The following is a 21,087-nucleotide window of genomic DNA, read 5'->3' on the forward strand; positions in this document are numbered from 1 at the left end:
GCATGCAATTCCCCCCTGCCCAAGCATCCTCCTGTCACAGCTCCCAGCCCCAGCAAGGACTTGGCATGTCCCTGCACTGTGAAAGAGAGAGTTGTGGAGGGGGTGGCTGCTGCGACGTCGCTCCCTGGCCACCATCTGGATCCAGTTAGCTCTCTCGGCAGTAGGGCTGAGTCTCATTTCCTCCAACCAGTAATGTTATATAGGCAGTGATCCTGTTCTGCCCTAACATAATTGAAAATTATGTGTATTGTAGACTCGCAGCGCTGAAATGTAGACTTGTAAAAATCTGTGGCTCAGGTAGCCTGTGGAGATTGAATTTGGCACACAATGAGGCTTTTATGTAAAGTAAGAATTATAAGCCACCACATCAATATTGTGTTACAGGCATGACAATTCTTGGATGAGGAGGCCTTGAGTCAGGCTCGTCACCTTAAACAATGCTAATATTTCATACTTTATCAACAGGGCTGGCATTTTGAAGCCAGCAAACATTTTTTTGCTTTTGCAAACATCCTGCTGTTGAAGGTGTGGGTTCACTAGCTTGACGTGGGCATTGTCTGTGGGCTCTGGCCCCCTCTGCTTATCTGACAGACAGAACATCTCACCCTTAGCAGGGCTGGGAGGCTGCTCTGGATCCTGGCCACTTGGTAGAACTCATGGAAGTTGCTTTATCGACCCTTGTGCTTTACGGCTTTCCCTTGGGTCTGCTTATTTGATTTTATTTTGTCTTCCACTGGTGTGTTATCCACTGGTAGAAATGGAAGCTGTCCATGTCTGTGCTTGTGTGCAAAACTGAGCCCTCTGGATCTAGACTCTTCCTGCTGGGCTTCATGTGCATGTCCAAAAGAAGCTGTTTGTGCTTTAGCCTTTGCACCGTAAGACTTCTTGGATCCTCTTTGCCAGGGGTGGGAAAGAGAAGGGCTTTACTGAGAGTCCAGACTAAGGGTTTTAAAAGGAGAAAAAAAAGTGTAGCAGTAAGATCTTCTGAAATGTTCATCTTGCCCTAAGGTCAGCCTGGTGTAGGAGCTGAAAGTATGGGCTGAAAGGCACGGGCTGTTGTGGGATAGAGGTGGAGTGGGAGCAGCCATGCCGCCTTGCTCTGTTTCTTCTAATGGAATTTATTGCTAGTAAAAAACAGCACAACTGACAGTCCTGAAGGCTTTGTAATCCCTGCAATAATTACTGACTGGATGGGGTCTGCTGTGAGCTCACCCCTGCTGCTTGTCAATGCCTCTGTCTGCCCTTGGGGCAGTCTCAGGGAAGCCCACGTGTTTCTCAGCCTGTGTTTTAGGACAGCTGCTGACCTGAGCTCCTCACAGGCTGTCATGGTTGTACGGATATTCCAGGGTTGCTTGTGACTGTGGAGTGGTCATGGAAAAATGAAGATGATGAGTTTATTTTTATGGGTAATGGCTTGGTGTCTGTTCCCTGAAAATCCACTGTTTGAGCTGTCATGTTCTTGTAGAGGCTTCAGCTGTGGCAGCAGTAGCTTCTTGCTCTCCAAAAACCACTGTGAACTTTGAAGCAGAGTCATGCACACATCCTGTGAGGACGTTTTCTTTGGAAGAAGGGAAAAATACTTCACTGATTGTCTGGAAAACCTGAGCAAGCCAGTAGTAGCTGTGACCCATCAGGACCCGTTCTGGAAATTCATGCGCCCCTTTATGTGGTGGTGTTTTGATTGCTGTCTAAGAAAACTGGTGGACTTTTGAAAATGTAGCAGTGTACTTGTTTAATAGTGTCATCTGAAAATCTGTAATGTATCAGATTTCCCCTCAAGTTTAAAAGTTGGCTCTCAGTTGGCTTAGGCTTTGGGTCCAAATTCTACACACTCGGGTTGCATTTTTATGCACTTTTTTGAAACCACAAAGGGTTAGAAAGTTGCTTTAACATCATCTCAACTTTAAAATTTATGTTGTGGTCACATATATTGAAGATCAGGGATTTGATGCAAGTGATCAAATATCTGGAGACTTACAATTGAGTTGTAAGAGTTAGAAATATTGCTTATCGGTAGTCTAGTTCTGGTTTGTTTGGGTTTTATTTCTTGTTTTTAAGAAGTGCTGAAACATTCTGGTCCACATTGCACAAATCCCAAATGTGAACATGAATAAAAACAAGACTTCTTGGAACTTGTGGAACTCATATGGGGCACAAATCCAGAGTATGGGTTTGTTTATTTGCATTCCAGTAGCTCAGAAAACTCAGGCCCTCCAAGTGATGGGAATTGGTAACACATTCTCCTGCTGGCTTCTGCCTTTTGGGCACCTCAGTGGCCGGAGTCTTGCAGCAAACAGGCCTTGCATGTGAGCAAATGTTTTGCATACGTGAGCAAATGTGATAGATAGTGATGTGCTGAAAGCATGGAACCAGATCTCCTTCCTTCCTCCATGGAGATTCAGATACAGCTTCCGCTGTTGGCCTGGAGTGGCGGGGGCTGTTTGTGCATGGTGGTTCTTCAAGACTACTCTTACTTTAAAAAAAAAAAAGAAAAAAGGGAAGGAATGGGTAAACATAACTATTTCTCTGGTAGGTATTTTCTAGGAATAGATCTGTCAGGTCAAGCAGTGTCTAGTGCTAAATAGGAGCTGCTGCAGTGGCCTGATCTATGCATGCAGCTGCTTTTCTTAGTGCTGGGAGGGGGTGAATGTATGTGGCCATACACATTTCTTCCAGCACGATACAGGGCTTTTAGAAGTCCCATATTAACCTGTGTTAACTGGGACAGCACAGCAGCATGCAGAGAGAAAAGCCTGGGCTGAAATTATATTTAGATGTACAGCACAGAAGTTTGTTTGGGATAACTAATTTCTCTGTGGACCTGCTTTTGTTCAGAATTGAGCACTTCTGGTGCAGCGAGCTGAAGCTTTTCTTGCTTTTGAGTCAGTTCCCCCATATGGTGCAAGCAGGGCACCTGTGTGTGTCCAGCCTGTCTGCTGTCTGTGGTGGCAGTGCCACAGAGAAGCTGTGGCTGTCCCCGAGCCAGGGTTGTCTGACAAAAGACAAGCCAGAAGAAAATCCATGGTGTCTTCCAGAAATTGTGAAAAGTAGAGAAAATTGGTGCTAAGACCCAGCAGTGTTTTTGGGGTAGTGCTCTGTCTTTAGGGCTTGTACAGCACTGGGGAGTTGGAGCAGTTGACTTGGTACATTTGTTGAAAGAAGGCTGACAGATGACCCATTCAGTAATGAGATCATATTCTTAATTCATGATATGTTTTCCCTCTCCTGACACTGATATTCATCTTTTCCCTTGTCCCATCCTCTCCATGGTTATGCTATTTTGTTTCTTTGTGGGTTTTATGCTACTTCTAGATTTGCTACGTTTAGTAAAATTAACTTAATACTGTCTTTGCAATCTGTTTTTTTTCTTTATTCCTGAACTGTAACACGAACGATATGAGATTGTTAGTTCTGCACAGATTTTGTATCCACAAACATGTAAGGTTGTCTTAATTTTTTGTTTCAGTTCCTTGCATAAGTTTTGATTTATACTTTTTTATCCATGTTACCTAAGATTTGTTTTTTTTTTTTTTTTGCCTTTCTTTTCTGAACTCATTTTTCTTTTCCCATTTTTGTTTCCTCCATCCAGTATCTGCAGATGAAATGGCCACTGCTTGATGTTCAGGCAGGGAGCCTTCAGAGTAGACAAGCCCTCAAGGATGCTAGGTCTCCATCTCCAGCACACATTGTTGTAAGTAAACACAGAAAGATGTTCTTCTTTTGTTTAAAAACAAACAAAAAAAAGCATTTGACATTAATGGCAATGGTTGTCATCAGTTTTCTTTTACACAGACCAAAGGAGAAATACCTCAAAACAAATAAATCCCTAACAAGCCTGTGGTAAAAGGAGGGAATACTTTTGTTATCACTGGGCTTTGTTGTCACTGATAATTATGAAATTATCATCCATGTGCCTTACAGGAGACCAGGGAGTAAAAAATACTCTAAATTTACACACTGCAGGATTATGTAGTGGCAGTGGAGTCCAGTCAGGCTGGTTTACACATCTGACCTATCTGTGTTGAAGTGAAGAGAGTGAAGAGACTGTCTGGAAAGCTCAGACTTAAGACTGCCTTAGAAAAATCAAAACCAAGCCTATTCTGTGTCCTTTATTTAAAGAAATCTTTTCTTAGTGTAAAATCTTGGATGAGAGTTTGAGAGTTGGTCAAGGCTCAAAAGAGCCTAGTTCAACAGAGCACGTGTTCCTTTGTTTTGTGATGGCTTCTCATTTAGTATAAACATTGTTATCAAATGTTTACTACTACATGCAAAATAGAAAACTCTCTTTTTAATGAATAGTATTTTAAAAACTACAGTTATTTATTAACTTCTAACTTAAATTCTTGGTTAATTTTTCTTGTGTTTCTGTTGTGAAAACAATGTTGAGTTTGCAATGTTCAGTACAAATTTATATGAGTGGTTTGGGGGTTTATTTTACTTTCTAAAATAACATCCATAGAGATCTAGAAGGAAATGATTTGTTTATGTGGTGATTTGCAAGAGCAGAGATATGCAATGGTCCATCCTCACCCACAGCCAGTGTCAGTGCCATCTATTGTTAATAGCTTCTCAGCTCTGTCTATTCATCTGGGATATCTACCTCTGGAGAGAATGGCATGTGCTAGGTTAGAATATTTCTTCTGAAAAAAAAAATAGTAATCAAGTTTAATGTGAATTTTTAAAAAACTTTTTTACAACCACTGGATGATAAGGTAAATGCCAGGAAAAGAAACTGCTCATTGTTTACTTTCTGCTCTATAGTCTAGAGCTGACACAGCTGGTAGATCATCCAAGGCACACATTGGTCTTTCTAGAAATTTCAAATCATACGAAACATTTTGAGGTGCTTCTTTTTCCATTGTTGTTTCTTTAAATTGAGAATTGTCAGCCCATTGTGATGAGTGTCATAGTTCTTTATTCAAAAGGAAAAAAAGATTTCCTATATTTTAGAATCCATAGCTTCTAAACCATCCTTCAAATCATCAGAGAGCAGTTGGAACAAGACTGGTATCTGCCCAGTTGATATCTAGTGCTGGCTGCTTCACTTTTCAGAATTACTTTGCTTTTCCTTCCTGTCCACTTGGGCTGTCACTGGAGGAAGAGATCAGAGAAAAGATGTCTGGCTGCATAATCAGAAATCTGCAGTCATCAAAACCTGCCATCATCTTACTCCTAATAAGAAATGAGCTAGAGAAACTTTCCTATTTTAATTCTTATCTTTTTACTGCTGTGTCAGAGGACTGACATGGGGTGGGAATGTTCCCGTGGCTCTGGCATGGTGGAGTGCTGTCAGACTCCTAGGAAGAGATGGAGAGGGAGCCATAGGCTTCTCCTGGGTAGTTGCAGCTGGGGAGGGCAGGAGGAATTTGATTGGGATCACCTGAGCTTCCCAGTGCTGAGCATCCCGTGTCCCTAAGCCTCCTGCCCTGCAGGAGAGCAGACACTTGCCTCTAAAACCCAAAGCAGCCTGTGGTGCTCAGGGGTTTGACTGACTCTGCTCCCCTGACTCTCTCCAGCCCTTCCACCCAGGTGTCGGCGAGGTGGAGATGAGTGGTCAACAAAATATACAAAAAGGGTTCAAAACTCACAATCATTTTGGAAAACGAAGCGAAACCTGCTTCCAGGGAGGCTGAGGTTGATCTGCTTTGTGTTTTGACCATTTATGGGGTTCTTATGGATCTCTTTAAAAGCTGTTTCACTCTGCTATTCAATAAAAAGCATATTTACCATAGCAACCACTTAGGCCATGAGGAACATATACTACCTCCGAGATGGAGGCCACCTTCTTCCCAAAGAGCCACAGCTGGCATTTGTAATGTGATCTTTTGTGCTACTTACAATGTTGGAGGGAGAGGAGGTGGAGGAGGGAGTGAGGGGGGAGAGCAGTGGGTTTTTGGGAGGGGGGGAGGTTCTGCAAGGTTTAGTGTTTATTTCTAGCAGCAAACTGTTTTGCCTTGTTCTGTTAAAATATATAAATAAGGGGCAGCTTTTTCCACCCTTTTTCCTGGCACCGACCCCAGGCCACATTAATTTTGTGGAGTGAAAATGGTCTTTTTTTTTTTTTAGTAAATAAAGTTAGAGCGGGTAATGGCATTTGGGGGAGATAAAGTGGCTGCAGATGCCAGTTGGCCTGGGATGTGTCAGGCATCTCTGGTGTCCCTGTTGCTGCTGCTGTGCCTGCCCACAGCACCTGGGACCTGGCTGCTCTTGCACAGGGCTCTATATCCACTTCTGTCTGCATTTGTGAAAACACAGTTCATCTTTTTGTAGAACAGTGATGAGTATTTCATGGGCATCCTGATGTTTCTGTGCAAGTGTAACATGTAGGGATAGAAACTGGTTCTCTACCCTGGTTGCTGTGTCTAGTCTACCCATCAAGTGTATCCATGCCAGTTTTTCATCTTCAAATCAGTTGGGCTGCCCTGAAGATCTGTAGGAAAATGCTAACACCTGCAAATCACTTCTTATCTTTACTCTGTCTCTGAAATCAGGATTTGAGGCTAATCTTCATAGCTGGATTACAGAGAGGAAAGGAGAGAGTGGCGGCTTGGGTTCCCCCATGCCCTTTTTTCCCCTTCTTTTTATTTCTCTCTTCACTTTCTTTTTTTCTCTGCCTCCCCCCTTCTTTTCCCTTCCTCTTTTTTCCTTTCCCTTTTTTAACACTCTTTCTTCTTAGTGCTTGGCTATGACAACCACAAGCTCTGTGTCAGTTTTTACTCCCAGCTCCAATGAAACTCCCCTTAGGAGTTCAGCTTAATGACTCAAGGCTGCATAACATGGCCGTCTGTAATGTCTAAAGTAAAATCTGTTCTATTTGTCAGCCATCCTCCTTTCAGATTTGTTTAAGAACATTAAGTTAAGACTACAAAAATTGAAGCAAAAGACCAGCATGAATAATTTGGCTGGATTGCTGTCCCCAGTGCCGAGGGCTGGGTTAATGCTGCTTTTTCATGGTGCTTGAGAGAGTCTCCAAGGTCCATAATGAGAAACAGAATATTAAACTGAAATTATGTTCAGTATGTCTTGAGGAAGGTACAGCATGAGGCTCCATTTAAGACCAGTGCATTTATTTACATTTAGGTGCTTCACTCATCTGGTAAGACTTTTTGCATCATGCTCTGGCACAGTCATGCTGTTTATCTGTGTCCAAAGGTGAAAGAAAACTGGGGCAAAAATTGTTTTAATAGTATATTATTAAGCTTGCTAGGTCAAATTTTTGAATTCAGCCTGCAGATAGTACTATTATGAGGCTGGGATATTTTTGAAGTGTTTTTTGTGGTTATTTCCCCTCTTTTCTTTCTGAAGATTTCATTGAAGGTATTAAGATTTTGTGAAACAGTCTTAGCGGGAAGTTTTGGGTGTAAAGCAGACTTCAGCTTGCTCTCAGGGGTGGGGTGCTAGTTGTCCTGAAGTCTCATGGTCAGTGTGCACCTGATTTGATCCACATGCGTGGTGCCAGCAGGGTGATAAGGATGGGAGATGGGTGATGTAGGAGTGGGAATCTCACATAAAAGTTTTCTGTTGCAGCCTGGACAGGCAGGTGAAAATGAGCAAGGTATGTCTGTGCAAGGATCTCTGAAATCTGCTCACTGCAGAAAGCAAGCTCCTTTAACACCTCTTTTATCTGTGTGTATTGCTACAACCTTAAGGAGAAACCCGGTGCTGTTCTTCCCTGTTCTCTGCAAAATAAATATTCTGATTCAGCCATACCCTGTTTTGGGCAGGAATGTGGTTGAAAGACCAGTCCTGGGATCCTGCCTCCTGCAGGCTGTGCAAAGTCTTGCTTTTAGCTTCCTTACTACTTGGCAAAAACATTTAGAAGGCAACAGGATGGTGGCTTGGTACAGTATATTCCTTATAAAACACTAAGGGTTTTTAAAAATTCCTGCATTTTGAAGTAAATGTCAATGTTAACCTCGGGGGGAGGACTTCCAGTACTTTTTGGCTTAATATGTAAGGAACACAGCCATATAGTAGACTGAATCACCAAGAACAAAGAATCACTGTGCAGTAGTGTATCTATTTTTTTCTTCTTTTTTTAAAAGTAAAAACATTTTCTCAAAACATAATATGACAAGCAAAACTGAAGGCAAAACTATCTGAAACATACTGACTGTTCTCTGTCTCTTCAATGAGCAGGGACTGTGGGCATCTGGGACCTCTGGGTGGTTTGGAGAGATCAGTTGTTTTGGTTTTTTTTTTCCCCAGAGCAACTGGAGTTGAAGTCTGTCCTGCCTGTTCCCTAATTTTTTTGTCTAATATGGTTTGTACTTCTGCATTTTAAAGGATAAATACCTGCTAGTAACAGGTTTATTTTAGGCAGACTTTAAAATGCACCTTCAGTGTCCCTCCAGACAGGCTGGAAGTGGGGTGCATCCAGACATACATGTGTCCTGTATGTGTGGAGCCATCTGGAACCATAATCTTGCAACTTCCACTCACAGTGCTCCTAGAGGGCTTTTGAAGCTCTTTGTCTTTAATGTTTTGTTGTAGGAAGACTCTTCTTCCTCTGCAGTAACTTCTTGAGATGTTTGTGGCTTCCACGCTGCCTGCAGCCATGACAGGACACCCTCCTCTGTCCCTAGAGATCTGCAGGGTGATCAGGAACATGGTGGTGTTGTGGGAGGAAGGACCTGGCTGGGCATCATTGATATCAGTGCCTGGTGTTGAGAGGGACACGTTGTGGGCAGGAGGAGGGAGCTGTGTCTGAGCTGTGCTGGTGCCCCATCCATCCCTGATGGCTGGTAGGTCATGGACCCAACACGCAGATCCCTGAGACTCACACTGCAGAAATACCCATGCAGACTTAATTGGAAAGCTTCTTTAGTGACTCTCTCCTTTTTAAATACTCTATACTTTATTTGGCTAATTGCTTTGGCAATTACAAAGTAAATAAAATGTTTCATTAATACATGCCCAAAAGTATGCAAACGTCTTGTCCTCAATTTTTGGAGCTTCTTGGAATTAAGCCACAGAACAAATTAAGCTTGCTGAGAATTTTGTGGCTGAATCTTTCACCACTAATTCCTTTTGATTTTTTGTTGTGTTTAAAAAAATTCTGTGTACGAACCAGGATGTTTGGGGCTAAGTATAGAATTCACCTACCGGCAGTCCAATAAAATTGTTTTGGATGGGTTCCTATAAAACACACCCATTATATTCAGTACCCATTAAATATGAATGGAAACCTAGTGCTTGGTTTGTGTAGACAACAGAAGAAATTTGGGCTCTATGAAAGTAATTTACTTGGTAATTTGATACGTTTGCAGAATACTTCAGACTTTAGGGGACTGCTCCATGGCCTTGTGTTTACTCTGTAACACAATGTCCATCCTCTGCAGCCCTCCTTTTGGTACTGGAGGGAACTCCTCTGCTGCAATGCTGAGACTGGGGAAATGTGCAGGCTTGCACCTCTTACTGTGAAGTGAGCAGGAATTTAATGCTTCTGCAAACATCAGTCAGCACTAAAGCACCTCCAGAAGACACCTTGGGGCTGGATTGGCAGCTGGGATGAATTGTCACGCTTGGTTGTAGTCAGGAGATCTGTGAGTAGTTCCAAGAACTCTGAAGTATTTGGATGCTGGGATATTTCAGCTGTGAATAAATGCTGTAAAGTGTATAGTACTGCCAACCCCAATTGTTCTAGGATCATGAGTCAGGCCTCAAAAGATCATGGGGATTTGTGGGGTGGGGGGGTTGTCTCTTGTTTTTGTTTGTTTTCTGTTTCTTAAATAATACATTTTGTATTCTCTTTATTTGTTCTGTTTCCTGAGCCTGCAGGGTATACTCTGCTCAATCTCAAAGTTTTCTCTGTAGCAGTTTGTGAGCTTGCTGTGTGCTGTAAGCGGAGTCTGAGGTTCTTCCCTAAACACTCGACTTCAAGGCTACCATGCCTTGAAAAGCAGCAAGTACTGCTAGACTGGCTGTAAAATTGTAGGAGTTAGCAACCCTAAGTGTTGCTCCAGGAGAAGGCAGCTGAGTAAGGGTGTTAGGATAGGATCAGCCCAATCAAACCCTCATCTGTTGAGCATCCATTTCTTGTGAATCATCTGGTTTGACTTTAGGAGAACCTGGTCCTTGGTGCTGGCAAACACTCTAGCTTTTGAGTGCTGGGGTGACTTACCTTGTGATGGATGGCTGCAACATTTCCAAGCTTCTTTAACATCACTAGGGATGGCTCAGCAGGTCCTCCTGAAGTAGCAAGTTTACAGCCCTGGGTATTGCAGTGAACCAGCAGCAGTTTTGGTTTCCTGAACAGGCTGTGCAGTCTTGCATATAAGTTGGAGCCTTGAGATTTGACAGTTTGGTTTGTTATGACACACCAAAGCATATCTCTCTCTGACACTTCTGAGTATTGACGCTCTCTGGGTGAAGAGGAAGCAAGACAAAAGCTTGCTCATCAGATCATCTTAAGAAAGATGTAACCTTGCTGCCTTCAGTGTGGTTGGAAGTGCATCTACTGCAGGATTTCTTCTTGTATCCTATAAAATAAGCTTTTAGGTCCTGTATATGACACAAATAGGATACCTAAATTCTTGCCATTTTTGATTAGTTAGTCCTGGATACAATAAACCTGCAGAGAGCAACCTTTTGAGAAACCTACACCAGGAAGATGGTTTGGAAGAGTATTTCAGCACAGAGGAGCACAAGCTGCATTTTTAATTCTATCACATAGCAGTTTGTTATGCTGAAGCATGCATGTTAAATGAACTTCTAGGGACTTGTATGGGCCTACAATTAAATACCAGCAGGCTATCAGCTCTCCAGCAGAAGAGTGGCTGTGCCAGGCGGAGCAGGGAGGACGCAGACGGTCGGTCCCCGGAGCCCCGGGCGGGTGCGAGGGCTGCAGCAGCAGCAGCTCGGCCTTGGCAGCGGGCGAGGAGCCGCAGCAGCGCCGGGTGATGCTGCAGAGCCAGATGGGTGAGCCTGTCAGATCAAAGTTGATGTGTACCGAGGGTGGCAGACTTGGCAGGGCCGCTCGACGCAGGTCCTCCTCCCCGCGCACCCTGTCTGCAGCTGAAGTTTGTGGCTGGATTCAATCTGGAGCTTAGAGAAGTAGGTACTGAATAATGCAGCCTCCTCTGGAGCCAGAGCCTGTGCTGACTGGAGCAGGAGCAGCCATCATGTGTAGAGCAGAAAGTTTAATGGGTATGATATGGCCCTGGCATTTATTTTTCTCCGAATTTCTAGAACCACAGTCTTCCTTTACCAGTCCAGCTTTGGCCATGTTGATGCAGAATGGAAAAGCCCAAATACCCAGTGGAAGTGGCTGTCTCAGAATAACTATTCCTCATTATCTCTCCATGCGGCCACTCTTATTCAGCAGTAAGAGGTCCTTTGTGTGGTTTAGCTTAATCCGCTTTGGAAACGGATTAAGCTAAATCTCACAAAGGAACTCTTAGTGCTGAATAACAGTGTCCACACGGAAAGATAATTCGAAATAGTTGTTCTGCATTTTTCAATTCACACTTGAGCACAAAAACTTTCCCGTGCAGATGAGCCTACTTGAATAGGAACCACCTATTTTCTGTCTAAACAAGGTCTGTGTGCTGTGTCCAGGTGCTATAGTAAAGTAAACAGCACGTATTTTTCATTAAAAAGAAAGGAAGGAAACTGGCATTGCTGGGCTCAGGACCATTTTTCTGCCAATTTGCTCAAGGATTATTGCTTTTCTCACCAGTTCATGTGGTTTGGGATTAGATTATTCATGGGATGCTTTACTTTCTGGAATGTGTGGACATTTCTACACTCTCTTGTGAAAGAAACTGGAGCTGCTTTGTAAGCCACTGAATAAAGAGAAGGAAGGATGCTTTCTGCTCTGCCCTATGCAGACCTGTTTGGCAAGGGGCAGACCCATTTTGGAAAGTCTTTGGGGAGTTAGAGATGTTGCAAATAACAAGGAGTGATGCCTTTGTAAAAACAAGCTCCCACCCCTAATCTGTCCCCAAGCAGTGTTCTGTGCCTATTTTCACAAAAGGAACCTAGAAATAAGTTGTTAAACAGATTGTGGGTTTGGATATGCAGTGGGCTGGTGACAGGGGTCTGGTTCCAGGGGCAGTTACTTGGAAGCTTTGCTCATATCTAACAGATACCCGTGAGTAAAGTCATTGAGCACTTTACCAAGGTGGGGAAACATTGCTCACTCCTCTGTTTCACCGGTCTGGCCAGAAGAGATGCTAAGTAACTTTCCCAAGTTGATTTTGAGAAACTGATGATTTCCACATCTGGATTTTAGAGACAAGCAAAAAAGCCTATAGCCCCGCAGAAAAGAAAAAAAAAAAAAAACACAACAAAAAAACCCACCAAAAAAAAACCAACAAAAAACCCCTCAAAACAAACAAACAAACAAACAAACAAAAAAAAACGACAAAAAAAACCCCCCAAAACAAAACAAAAAAACCCAGAAACTGAAATAGTTTTTGAAATCTAAACCTAAAATACTTACACCTTATCAGATCTTAGGGAAAAGCTACTTTTGGTGTCATTTAGGTCCTTGTGTCAGATGTACCTTACACCTCATGTCTTGGAATTAGTAAGTTTGGGGGAGCTGGACCAGTCCTTCCTCTACCTTGGTTGGCAGTAGCCATGCACCCAGGCCCCCATCTATAGGAATGATACAAACAAAGTGAGGGATAGCTGGTCATGGTTGCTGGTCATGGACATGCATGGTTTGAACACATATGTTTGTGTGTTTATAAGAGGAAGGGTGTTTTCTGACTAACCTCCCTGACGGAAGTAAGAAGTAAGCAAGTTTTGGGGTTTGGTTTGAAGATTTTTTGTTGTTGTTGTTCTTTTTTCCCTCCAACTTTATCCCTCCACCTTCTTGGTACAGATCAAGGACCTGATGGTGACCCTGGGCCCTGCAGTGCAGGCCTGCAGAAAGAGTTGCAGTTTCCTAGGAGAGGCGAGTGGTTCTTTAACATGCATTTTTCCTTTTGGCACGACTCAAAGACTTCTCAGCTGCTATTACTGTGGAAACTAGCTTCCCCTTCCTTTTTACTTTTTAGGCCTTGATTCAAGAAATCATTAAACATGCATTGACGTCCATCGGTGTTCAAGACAACATTTAAGCATGTGTTCAAAGTGGTGTCTTGTGTAGTGATGCTTTTCTGAGTTAGGGTGCTTGAAATAAGCATTTATATGAAATAAAGTCCCTTCCTGAGAGACGATTGTGACCTCTGCCTGTCCCCCAGCAACTGAAAAGAGAGAGGGAGAGAAGGAATAGTGTGACCTGAGCTCTTCTCCCCTGGAGCTTATCCTTGTGCTGACATATTTTTTCCCCAGGGCTGTAGGAGGAGTAGTAGAAGAAAAGTTGAAGGATTTTGGTCTCTTAGTGCTCGTCTGCCCACTGGGAAATGAACAAAATCTGCACATGGTCTCCTTCTCTGGCTGAAAGATAGTGTCTGGGAAAGGAAAGAAAACAAAAAAAAGTTGCCCTAATCTGTGCCTGCAGAGCTCTGCAATGTCAGTATTGAGTGTTGTGGGCTTGGCACTGCCCTGTAATAAGGAAATGATGTTTTATGGAGGAAAGCAGAATGAAGAGAACTGAAAGCCACCAGACTTTCTTACTATGCACTAATGGTTCCTGCCAAGCAGCTGCATGGAAGCCATACCATTAGAAAACCCCAAATGTCTGCAGTGAAGTTTTCCCTGGCAGCAGAACTTCTGTCACTGCATGTTGAGCATGTCTATGTGGTTAATTAATATTAAGCAAGCAAGAGTTTGAATTGCTAAAGCCGTAACTGCTCCACGTTGACTCCTCACGTCCGTGCTTTTCAGGCATGTCCAGCTCTTTGGACGGAAGTCGTTTACTGGACATGAAATAACCTGCTCCTTATTAAAGGGCTCTGATGGCCAGGACAGGTTACTTGGGGATAAGCTCCGGTGTGAATCTGAGGCAATGCTGGTTGCTCCACAATTGCTGCCCGAGGGGTAAACGTGAGGCAGCAGCTGCCATTTGGGCTGGAGGTGTCTAGCATGTGGCTGGGCAGTTACAGAGGTGCTGCAAGGCCTTGCTGGGCTCACCCTGCAGTGACTTGTTCTGCTCGTCCTGCCCGGGGCACGTCCAGGGAGCGTCCGCTCACTCCGGAGATGGACTGTTAAACTCCATTCCTGCACAGGCAGCCATGGACACCTCAGGTCACTGTGCTGAGGAATCCGTGGGTGAGTAAACAGTGAGAAAGTGTGAGGGAGCAGTCACAGTTCTGGTGGTAGAGGGGAACAGCCAAAGAGCTGGTGCCATGTTCTTGTCTGGCCAACTCAGTCTGCTCCATGCCTTGGTGCCCAGCTGGGCTTGTGACTCTGGAAATAAAACACCACCCTGCTCCTGTTTGCTGGTGGTTGGACTGGGGGCCTTAGTCTGGGGTTGGAAAATTAGGTACCCTTCCCTTGCCAAGTGCCATTTAAGCATGATAGTGCCTTCTCCCTACAGACACAGTTTCATTGATGTGACTGTGTAATGAGCAGGTCAAAGCGCTTGGTGCAAATAAAAAATAATTTCATTATCATTCTACTGTTACCCGTATTTAGGAAGATGTAGTAGACGAGGAACTGTCAGAAAAGCAGATTGTTGTCGCTGCCTCAGACTGCCCAGATGCAGGGGAGATGGGGCTGTGCAGTGCACACAGCAGCAGTTGGGTTGCTGTACGTGTGTGGTGTGACGGGCACCGTATGCTCACGTCCCTTTCCCAGGAAGGTAACGTGTTCTGCATATCAGATCATGGCAAGGCTGGAAGCGATGTACAGCTCCCCTGAGTCTGAGTTCACAGTCCAGACTGGTAGGCTAGCCTGTCTTTGACATGCATATTTAATGCTGTAGTTGTCTTTGCATATTTTGCTGAAGGGGACTAAAGGCAAAAAAAAAAACAAACAAAAAAACCAAAAAACCAACCTGGTTGCTCACCTGTCCTTCAGCACAGGTGAGCTTTGCACTTTTTCCCTTGGACATCTGTGAGACATTTAAAAGAGCATCATGGGTTCCTGACATCAAAGAGTTAATAGCAGTGAGTGGGTACAATAGCTCATTAGGACTTAAACGTGGGCTGCAAACTCAGAAATCTTGATAATTTTGGTCTATAAGGACACTGAACTTTCAACCCTAGTTCAGCAATAATAAATGCCTGTTAAGTAAGGCTTCCTTTTATGAAGAGAGGGTGGATGGATGCATTTCAATGGGCTTTAAAAGTCTTGCTACTCGTTTCAGCGTCTGCTGGCCGAATGCATCCGGGCATGGGAAGGCATTTCAGGATCTGCACAAAAAGCACTTTGAAGTATAACCTTTGTGAGCATCTTAGCTAAACCTGACTGCAGTTGGAAGCAGCACTTTATCTATTTATTTATTTGGGAAGTATTTTTCTTTCAAAGTTGCTTGAAAAAAACCGAAACAAAAAGCCAAACCAAAAATAAACCTGTGAGCAATTAAATGAAAATGCAGTTTTGAAACTTTGACCCAAAGTGAAAGGTGATGGTGTACGTTTGCTTTTCTCATGGATGTTTTCATAACCAAATATATCAAGGCTGATTTTTAAAAGCAGGGAAGATGAAGCTGTGCTTTGGGATGGTGCTCAGGGAGGTGCTCAGGCTGCCAGCCCTGCCACTCTGGAGAAGAGGGGCTCAGGAATGGAGCCATCCTCTAGCCCATGGTGGCTGTGCCCACAGGAAACCCAGCGAGGAGCTCAAAAATCTTTTAACAGCCCATCTGTTTACCTGTAGAAGATTCCATTATGGGAACTAAGATCCGAAACAAATCTCAGAGTGGATGCAAGTTCCCACTTCATAAGTTTCAATCTTCCTTGCCTTGAGTTTGCAGGTCTCGATTCAGACAGGCTTCTGCTGAGGTCCCACAAGAGAGCTGAAGTTTGTGTGTGTGTGTGTGTTTTACCTCGCCTCTCAGACAGCACGAGGGAGACCTCCGTGAAGAGAGTGACAGGGTTTGATATAAACCAGCAGGACTGCATTGCTGCCATTATTCGACAGTAAACCCTTTCACAATGCCATATGCTGTGCATTCCAGCGCAGCAGCCGAGGGTGTGATATAGTTAAAGCACACTCGGCAAACAGGAAACGCTGGTGACCGCTGTGTGTGCTTTTCATGGAGATAAAGTATTGAGAGCGTAACGAAGGGAAAAAAAAGTGCTGGGAATGGGGGGAGAGGACGGCAGGGGTGAAGGAGAGGGATGTATTTTGGGCCCAAAGCTCCGGTCATTATGAAAACGCAGGCAGGAAATGCAGCCGCGAAGCAAACACTGCTTTGCTCCAAGATGTTTGTTTTACTCCATTACATGTATTTTCTAGTTTGCTGCTGGGTAGCGAGAGTGGATGTGTGTGGTTTGGGTTTTTTCAGGGTGTTTTTATTTTTTCTTTTTTTTCCTTTTTTTTTTGTTTGTTTGTTTTGTTTGTTTTTTTAATTAACTTTATTTTATTTTTAAAGTTCCTGCCACTCTGGCTTAGTACCCAACTCCCTTCCCCTCTACCCTACCCTGGTTAATAATGAAAGGCTATTTTAAGAGACTGGAGCTCAGTAACAGATATTTCATACTCCAGGAAAATGTGGACAGCGGTGTTTAACCTAAGCACAGTTATTTTCCTGGGCAATGGCTCTGCAAAAGGCATTGCAAAGGCTCCTCAGAGTTAGGAAGTCGCTGTTGCAGGGCAGGGAGGAAGGCAAGGGGGATGGGACCAACAGGTCCTCAGATGGGGAGAGCTCTGAATCATAAACACACCATAGCTTTAATAAAATAAATGAAGTGGAGCCTTTTCAGACGAGGGCAGACTGTATTGGGGCAAGCCAGGCTTTTAACGTTGGGAGTGAAAATTGACAGGCTGAGAACTGGGACATAAACAAAAATGTCAGGCCCTGGGAGTCTTGTTCACTGGACAATGTCTCAATTGTTTCAGTGATTTTTCGCAGGCAGCAGGGGATAGTGGGAGATTTAACTCTTTACTGGCCATGTAGGAGCTGGAGGTGCTCGCAGAGTGAAGAAGTGGCAGAAAAGAGCATTTTTGTTTGGAAATGATTAAGCATGTCAGTGGGTGATACGGGAAGGTCACACTGTTCTCTGCATACTTGTCTGCTGTTAAAGTTGGGCTTTACACTTCCTTAATTTTATTTAGGTTTTGCTCCCTGCTTGGAAAAGTGTTTTTGGGGTTTTTTCCGCCTTCTAAATTTTTTTGCTTTTTATCAGGAAAAATGAGGTCATGGGGCAGACCAGTAGATATGTAAGAAGGGAAGATAAAAAGATATATAAGAAGGTGTGTGTTACATTTTTTAAAAATTAGTACTTCTTCATTAAATGGCTGACAGGCAAACTAGGTGTTTTAAGGCTGTCTAGATTATTTGGAGCAGGCTGAAATGTGAGATAGGGAATGCCCTTTATTTTTTTAACTGCTTTACTGTTTTGCTTAAGTCTCAAAATAAAAAGCCATCTTCAAAGAAGGCAGAGGAGAGGCGAGAAGCTTAGTTGTCTCATCATACTTTTGCTTTATTTATTATAAAAACAAACATTGAAACCTGTTGCATACCAGCCCGACATGGGCAAGGTCCAGAAAGCTGTAACTGGTAATTCTTTACTCATCAGATTTTGAATGTGTGTTTTGTTGTGGGCAGGGGGGAGGAGGGCGAGAAGCAAACCAAAGTTGCTTCTTCAGGGTGCAAAAGCTGTTGAAGTTTATTTGCAGAAAGATAAACCTCTTTTAATAAAATGTGGGTCTTGTCTCAGTTGAGTGAAGTTGAAACATTTTGCAGGCTGGAAGCCAACTCACTTGGAGTGCAGCAGCCCGGTATTAAAGGTCTGGGATGTGCTGAGGTTGCTTTAACTTAATTTATGGAATAATAATGTATCCCATTTTTGTATCCGTGCATCCTCTGGCTGCTTTGTGTTCAGATGCATGTTTGCAGCCCCACACTTTCTCCTGCTTTCACATTTGTCCTTCCCCAGCCCTGCCTGCTGCTGGTGGGCAGGCAGGAGGCGGGGAGCATCCCAGGGCTCTCCACTGCCTTCCTGCCAGGCAGGAAATTGCCTCCTCCTTGACTGCTGCACGCAGTAATGCAGCAAACTTCTGCTCATGGGCAGGCTGCTCCCCAAATTCCTGCTCGGGAGATACAGTGTCCTGTGTGATAAGGATGGGGAAAGTAAGCTCATGCTCTCCAGATGCTTCCGTGTGTGGTTCACATGGGTGGGAGAGAGAGAAGAGGGTGAAAACAATGGCAGTGTCCTATTGAAACAGGCTGTCTCCAAAAGCCAGAGCAGGAAGAGTAAGTTGCTGTCCCTCCTAGAGTCGGGCCAGGACTGGAGAGACTGGGCACTAAAAACACATGCTACAGCTTCTGTGGAAAATCTGGCTCCATATGTGTTTTGAAGTGATATTGGTTTCAGAGATTTAGAAAACAAAAGTTGTTGACAGGTTGGACCAGTTGCTTCCCTGAGTAAGTATCCTGAGTAGAGCTGGATTTAATAATTTATAATTAATCATTCGTGCAGCAAAATGAATTGCTCTTCCTGTTAGTGAAGGATCACTGAAGAGATCGTGATTTTTTGTGGAACTTTGTTTGTTACTCATGCACAAGTCTCAGCGTTTTGTCTTGGAGATCATCCACAAGCAGTTCCTGAGCTGGCTGGTGTTGGGGCTCCTCTGAGCAGAGATGGGGAACATGTGATACATTTCCGTCCCCTGGGTTGAGCCGTGAGTGATACTCTTTAATTAATAAAAGTTTATTTTCCATGAAGACTCTCCAGAACTTGCATAAATTTACCATCTTGGCAAGTGTCCTTACCACTGAATTAATTTGCTGGTGTAGTCACAGAAAGCAGTTAGCTTTGTCACTTAATGAATTTCTCCTATTTGCTACAGAGCTCAGCATAATGCTGGTCTAGCTCAGGTTGCTGTGGTTTTGTGTATTATAAGAAAGGAAGTAAAGAAAAAGATGAAGCATTTTGTTAGGAGTATTTTGAAATTTCCACCCCTTTCTAGTCATGAATAACAACCTACTTTGATTTGAAAATAAACTCATTACTGATAATAACAGCCTACAAGAGATCTCTGCTTCTGTGCTCCTCCCCATCTCCTAGAGAGACATAACTGCTGTTCCAGGTGAAACAATGCTATTTTTAGTGCCAATGCAGAACATGTTCACAAGATGTCTGCTATACAGCTGGACAGCCCATCTCTATGTGTCTGTTTAGTTGCCACAGTAGTCTTCAGGGCCACCTTTTCCTGAACATCCCAGTTAGCAAATAGTTAATTCTCTATTTTAGATGAACTGGTAGGTGAAATAGGGGGACACTGAGGAGAAGATGCTCTTTGTAGCTATGTCTGGTGTTTATAACCCTTCAAGGCATGCTCAAGGCAGCTCAATTGTCCAGAATGAGCAGCATCTTTAACCTTTGCACGTGTTATTAAGGTTCTGGTGAGGTGTAATCAGCAGGTCATCTGCTCTGCTTTGTCTCCCACCCTGGTTCTAAGACGTGCCTGGACGAGCCCATGGAGCTTGGGCATCATGTGGTCTCCTGTCCCTTCACCTCAGGAGACCTGAATCCTCCTTGTGGAGTTTGGGAAGCCAGCAAAGCAAGAAATGGGCTAAGTCACACTTTGCAAGAGTTGAATGTTGTTTGCCTGCCTTCTGGAATGAGCACGTGCTGGGTGGTGTAAGTGTTTGGATACTTCTTGTTGCTGTGCTTCTCCTGTGAATATTGACTCAGCCTGGTGAGATACAGGTGTGGTGGTGGTTCAGTGAAGGGCTCAGAGAAACACCCCTGTTGTTCTGGTTGGGTGTTTGGAGGTGTGATTGAGAGCTGCCACAGATCTGAGATATGGCCACTGAAGCAGGGAGCAATCCCTTCCCTGTGCTGTCAGCAGGAGAGCTGTACCTCTCTGAGGGATGAATGACTCCTGCATGGCTCTGCACCCACGCTGCCCTTGCACTGGGTGCCTCCTGCCTCTGTGAGAAGGGAGGAAAGGACTTCTAAATTCCCCTTTTGCTGCTAGAACATCTTCCCAGTGCAACCTCAGGGTAAACACGGACATTCAGTTTGTCTGGAGTCTTCCCTGCAGGCCATTTCTCACCAGCATCTGCTGCACCCACATGTTGAGGTGATGGTGGAAGCTCTAGATAATGGTACTTTGCACTTATGTAGCACTTCACATTTCCAAAGTGCATAAAAACCCCAGGCTCCATACCAGTCCCTGAGGGAAGAGGGAGCTTGGAATTATTACCCTCATTTATGGGCAGAAAAGCTGAGATGCAGAAAGGTTAAGTGGTTTGCCCAAGCCCACACAACAGTGTCAGATCTCAGATTAGACTTGGAGTTTTCTGGCACTTGCTGTCATTGTGCAATCAGCTGAAGTGTGTTGCCCTCATGAGATGCTCCTTGTCAAGCATGGAAACTTCATGCAAAGCCTTTCAAAATGGGCAGAGACACCCTGCTTTGGAGCCAATGCTGTTTGATTCTGTTTATATGTTACAGATCCTTCCAAGAGGCAAAAAAATTGCCTTCAGTGGAGAAAAGTTCAGATGAAAACACTGTTCAGCATTGCATTGTGCTGGGCAGGCTGTGAAGGGTTGTGTAACCTGGCCTGAGAAGCACTCAGGTGAAGCAAAGAAGTTCTTCAGTACCAACAACTTTTTACAGCTTTTAGGGAAAGAAGGCACAGCAAGAGGCTCCTGTCTGTGAGAAACAATGCCCCATCTACCCACGGGATTTCTCTCAAGGAGCTACTTGGTGTGTGAGGATGCTTTTGTTGGAGAATGAGTGCCTCTGCCTAGCACAGAGTAATATGCTTTCAAAGTAGATTAAACTAAACTGGGAGGATGCTGTTAATCTGAAGCTGTGAGTTCTGCATCTGTATTTGATCTGGAATAGATACTCTCATTTAAAATTGCATTTGTGTATTCTAGATTGATTTATCTTTTTCATATGGAGACAAGGCCTCATCTCTCAAACCACAATTTGGTTGAGATACTGAAATTACCAGGTTATTCAATGGGGGGTGTCAGGCAACTCTTTTCCTCTATTAGGTGATGCAGATTTTCAGAGGGATCATTTCCAATACTCCAGTGATGGGTTTGAATGGGCAGCATTGGAATTCTTT

The 21,087-nt window shown here is 43.9% G+C and overlaps 1 protein-coding gene across 19 annotated transcripts in view; it reads left to right on the top strand.

The window, feature by feature from the left end:
- TCF7L2 (transcription factor 7 like 2) overlaps positions 1 to 21,087 on the top strand; it is a 172,346-nt gene that overhangs the window by 58,514 nt on the left and 92,745 nt on the right. For 16 of the 19 annotated variants that reach the window (XM_064431326.1, XM_064431329.1, XM_064431330.1 and 13 more), the window contains one exon: positions 3,590 to 3,691. The exons of the other annotated variants lie outside the window; for them this stretch is intronic. In XM_064431326.1, coding sequence (XP_064287396.1) covers positions 3,590 to 3,691 — 102 coding nt within the window. The remainder of the gene's footprint in view (positions 1 to 3,589; positions 3,692 to 21,087) is intronic. 19 annotated transcript variants of the gene reach the window in all.

This window comes from Passer domesticus, chromosome 8 (genome assembly GCF_036417665.1).
Source record: "Passer domesticus isolate bPasDom1 chromosome 8, bPasDom1.hap1, whole genome shotgun sequence".
In the NCBI taxonomy this organism is placed as follows: Eukaryota; Metazoa; Chordata; class Aves; order Passeriformes; family Passeridae; genus Passer; species Passer domesticus.